Here is a 4,875-nt window from a genome sequence, read left to right on the forward strand (position 1 = left end):
TTAAAAAAAATGATAATCTTGATGTAATTTTAAAAAATCGATTTTTTCAAACAAACTTAAATATTAAACTGTTTCATTTAAATTTTATCTTAATTCAAGGTTGTAATTACTTTTACTAATATGACCTTTAAAATTATTACGCTGTTTTAGAGTAATTAATTTTTAATAATTTTATTAAATTAATATACTTATTTAAATTATTTAAATTAAACACTTATTTAAATTAAACACCACTCATTTATGTTCTTTAACTAAAATTTAGCAATCTTCCCAATTAAATATAAAATCAAATTATTATCCTTAATTAGAAAATAATTCTTTATATAAAATTTTATAGGATCTTCTCGTTTTATAATATCATTTAAATATTTTTTTTTTTAAATTGATTTTACCATTATTTTCCCCTTCAAACCATACATACAACTTTTGTCTGAAATATTTCTGTCAGGTTCAGTTTTCGAAAAGTTCTGATGTTTTGTTTTAAATGCTCTATTCTATACATATATTAATTACTAATTTTGTTTATCGTTAGAACTAAAATAAATAAACCTTTTTTTACATAATTTTATTAATTTCATACGTTCTTTATAGTGCATAATATAGCTACAATGTCTTTAGAGAATCTATTCATACGTTAAAAAATGTGTCGTACCTGTCACATCAAATTAAAGACAATTAATTACGATTAACAAATTAATCGCAAAGAAACTATTTTTATAATACAAACATCAACAGTCTCATTTTTTCAATTAATATAACGCAAATTAGTATAAGCTTTACTTTACGTTATATTTTAACAAAAATTTTAAAGATACACAAATGCCACTTGAATAAACAAATGTTTACGATATTCATTCGACATCTATTAATCATCATTATCATTATCATTATGAATTATTATCTACTTATCAAGTACGCGAAACGACTACCGCGAAAGTTACCTTGAGATTATCGAGTCTTAAAGTTAATTCATTAAATAAACTCATAAATTAAATTTTTTAGCTCAGGAATCTTTAAATCAGACAATGAAATTCTCGTATAGGTAAAAGAATTTATCTCGATCACGTCTCAAAATAACATCAGCAATTTTTATATCATATTCTACACCGTATTTATGTCGCAAGGATTGAGATTTTGGATAGCAAGGAGATTGGAAAACTAAAAAATTACACGTCATTATTTGACATTTAATTTTGCATAGTTTTCTTTGAAATATTTTTTTTCATAAAGCTGTTTGAGAAAAGAATTAAACTTTTTTGGAGATGTATTTATAATTATATTTCAATTGAATGTTTCATAATAAGAAAAGGAGATCGATAATGTTCGCCGAATGGTCCTTTTATCACTGTCTTCTTAACTATAATAATGTAAATCGTAAATGCATACCTGCGAACATTGATGCTATCGCAGCGATAGCGAATGAAATGGTCACAGCAGGACCAGCATGGTCTTTCGCGACGGATCCCGCCAAGACGTATACACCTACTCCTAAAGTAGAGCCAATTCCTAAAGCTGTGAGATCGAGAGTCGACAAAACTCTCGCCAATGTACTTTCTTGAGTGCTGTCCACTACTTTTTTGCGACTAAATGCCTTGTACAATCCACGTAATTTCCACTTCATTTTATGCAACTAAAAAGGAATTTTTTTCTTAGAGGAAGGAACTTTTTTCTTAGAGGAAATGGTTAAAGAAATTTCCCGCTTATAAGTAGAACATTTTTTTGGGTGAACAAATTAAAAAATTCCCAAAATTTTTCTACTAACAAATATTTTCGATATATATATATACATAGGAATATATATATATATATATCGAAAATATTTGTTAGTAGAAAAATTTTGGGAATTTTTTAATTTGTTCACCCAAAAAAATGTTCTACTTATAAGCGGGAAATTTCTTTAACCATTTCCTCTAAGAAAAAAGTTTTACATGAAGCATATTCCTCAGTTATAACATATTTATCTATAAAGACGTGGACCATGCGCTATAATCAATTCTCATAGTAATTCGACATTCTTCTACATTTTAGAATATCTTTCGAAACGTTTATTTAATATTGAAAGGAAAATCTTTTAGCATCAAGAGGGTACCATTAAAAGGATAACATATTTTTTTGGGTGTTTTATAATTTTTTTTTTAGTAAACTCTCAAAATTAAAAAAAAAAGCAAAATTAAAATTATTTTGTATCGACACGATAGTTTATCAAATATTTTTTAAATAAAACTTAAATTAATTCCATAAATAAAAAGAGAATTATTCTTCTCACAATTTATTTATATCGCCTGAATATGTCTTCCTGCTTAGCACCGATGTTTCTAATACGAATGTATTGAATATACAAATGTACCTAAGTATACAATTTGCGAAATAATGGACGACTTACCACAATAAGTTTTGTCAAAGCAAAATCCATTTTTTTTGTGCGAGAAAGTATAAAAACGTTAAAAATAAATTCTACAAACTGTCCGCGCACGAACAGTCAGCTCACGACTAAGGAGACTTAATTAAAATGCCTTAATATAAATCATGTGATGACATGCGGCATGGCGCTTCTTCTTCGACGAGTCTTCTCATTTAATTGGCCGAATTGTCTCCCCGACTAGTAGAAAGGCGTTTCCACAAGTAAACCTCTATCTATATTTATTACAGTTAACCATCGACACTTCAATGTGAATGCGAACATTGCCACATTATCTCTTTGTTGTTTTAAACGGTTCCAAGAAGAGAATTAAACGTTTTCTAATTCCGATTGGATTTATTTGTATATTTAATTTTTGATCGGTATTTAGATTTTATCAAATTTCGTTTTTATCGTTTCATACAATCGTACTCTTAAGACCTCCTGGATTTTAATTTAAAAAAATAGCCAATCTCATGTTATCATTACGCGTAATTTAAGTAAATATTTTTAGTAGCAGAACTAAACAAAGTATATATCTAATTATCTATTAATCGATCGTTTCGTTATAGCAGAAGCACCACGCTGTCGCAATATAGGATAGCAAGCCGTAAGTGTGCATTTAAAAAAGGAGAATAACAGATAAATTAGCATTATTGCTATGCATTCATGATAAATAATTCTTACTTTGCTAGTCAGAGTATTCATGCGATATACCGATTGTACATGACAAAATAATATCAGGAGACATGGTAGTGTCTTATTTTTAAAATAATTTTTAAAAATATGTCTTAATTATTGACAATATTAATAATTTATTTTATGTTAAATTTACTTTATTTACAAGGAGCAGGCGAGTATCTCGATTTTGTTTTGTTTTTACCTATGTCTTTTATTATTTTTTTATATTTTTGTTTTTATACCTTTTTACATGTTTTTAGAAAAATTTTTCTTATTTTTTTTATAGCTATGTCATTTCTCGCGCCTTACTTATATTTATTTTTTTACTTTTATTTTATATTCTTTACAAAAATGATATCAACTTTATGATTGCTATGTTATTACATAATGTACAATCAGCTTTACAATTTTTAAACCAATTATTTACAGAATTATCAAACTTATGTAGTTTCTTGGCCTTGTAAATATCCACTTTTGAACCATGAATACTTAATCAAAATAAACCGATCGACGAGAAGATAGCTGATTATGAATAAGCGATGGAAGTTTAATGTTGCTTCATAAATATGCACCACCATAATTGTACAAACTATGTCTGAAAAATGTTTGATAAAATTTTTTTCAAATTCTGAAGCCGAAAACATCGAGAGGTTAAATCCAGATGTTCCTGCAGGAATTGTTAAAATTTTAATATTTTTCCATTATATTTATCCATCGTTTTAAACATTCTCAAATTTTGGTCATTCCTCTCGATATCTTCGGCTTCAGAATTTCAAAAAATTTCACCATTTTTCAGATATAATTATTTTGTATAATTACGATGTAAACTTACATTTATGAAACAACATTGAACTTCATTCACTTATTTATAATGAGCTACTTTCTCCTCGGTTTATAAATTTGTTTAAGTATTCGTGGTAGTAAAGTAAAATATTTACTATAAAGAAAATTGCACAAGTTTGATAATTATGTAGATAACTGTTTTAAAAATTGTAAGGCTATTTATACATACTCATGCGTAACACAGCAAACATAAAATGTGCTTAGTGTTTAGCAGAAAAGTGTTTTTAAGTATAAAGACATTTTTTGTTAAGCTTATTTTTGTAAAAAATATAAAATAAAATTAAGAAATTGACATAAGCAAGGTACTAGAAGTAACATAGTTATAAAAAAAAATAAGAAAAATGTTTGTAAAAACATGTAAAAAGGTATAAAAACAGTTAAAAATATAAAATAATAATAAAAGATAAAAATAAAAAAACAAAATGGGCATTCAGCACCTCTTCTTCGATTATTCCTGGTTTCAGCAAAAAGCAAGAAAATTTTTGAATTTATCAGATCGCCATACTGGAGCCGCTAATTTTTATTCTATAATTGTTTTTTACATAGAATTTGATTTGCAACAATATGCAAATTTAACATTTTTTTTACAAAACAACTATGTATTTCCTTTACACAAATCTTTCGTCTTATTATTAAAAGTATTAATGTATAATTATCAAGAAATCAATAGTTTATGAGATATTTCATATTTTATGTTAAAATATGGCATGAAATAAAGTATTAAATATCTCGTAAACTATTGATTTATCGATAATTTTACCTTAATACTATTATATGCAAATAATTGGAGAAATCATACTGTTTAAAAAAAATTATATCATTTCTTTTAAAAAAGTGAAGGTGATCTTTATATATGTATATTTATTAGATCTACCACTTAGAAAGAAAGCAACTTTTTTATTTTTCACAATTAGTAATTAGAAAAGGCAATCAGAGTCAAAACGCGGTAATTG

The 4,875-nt window shown here is 26.1% G+C and overlaps 1 protein-coding gene across 1 annotated transcript; it reads right to left on the minus strand.

Annotated features, from left to right (window-relative positions):
• Positions 1–1,295: 1,295 nt before the first annotated feature.
• Positions 1,296–2,518, minus strand: LOC105460891 (high affinity cationic amino acid transporter 1-like). The gene is made up of 2 exons (XM_011707379.1): positions 2,384–2,518; positions 1,296–1,630 (listed from the first exon to the last, which is right to left on the minus strand). The coding sequence occupies exons 1-2, from the start codon at positions 2,411–2,413 to the stop codon at positions 1,358–1,360; spliced, it is 303 nt and encodes a 100-aa protein (XP_011705681.1). The 5' UTR covers positions 2,414–2,518; the 3' UTR covers positions 1,296–1,357.
• Between the last annotated feature and the right edge of the window lie 2,357 nt (positions 2,519–4,875).

The sequence above is a fragment of the Wasmannia auropunctata genome, unplaced genomic scaffold (assembly GCF_000956235.1).
Source record: "Wasmannia auropunctata unplaced genomic scaffold, wasmannia.A_1.0 LD313979.1, whole genome shotgun sequence".
In the NCBI taxonomy this organism is placed as follows: Eukaryota; Metazoa; Arthropoda; class Insecta; order Hymenoptera; family Formicidae; genus Wasmannia; species Wasmannia auropunctata.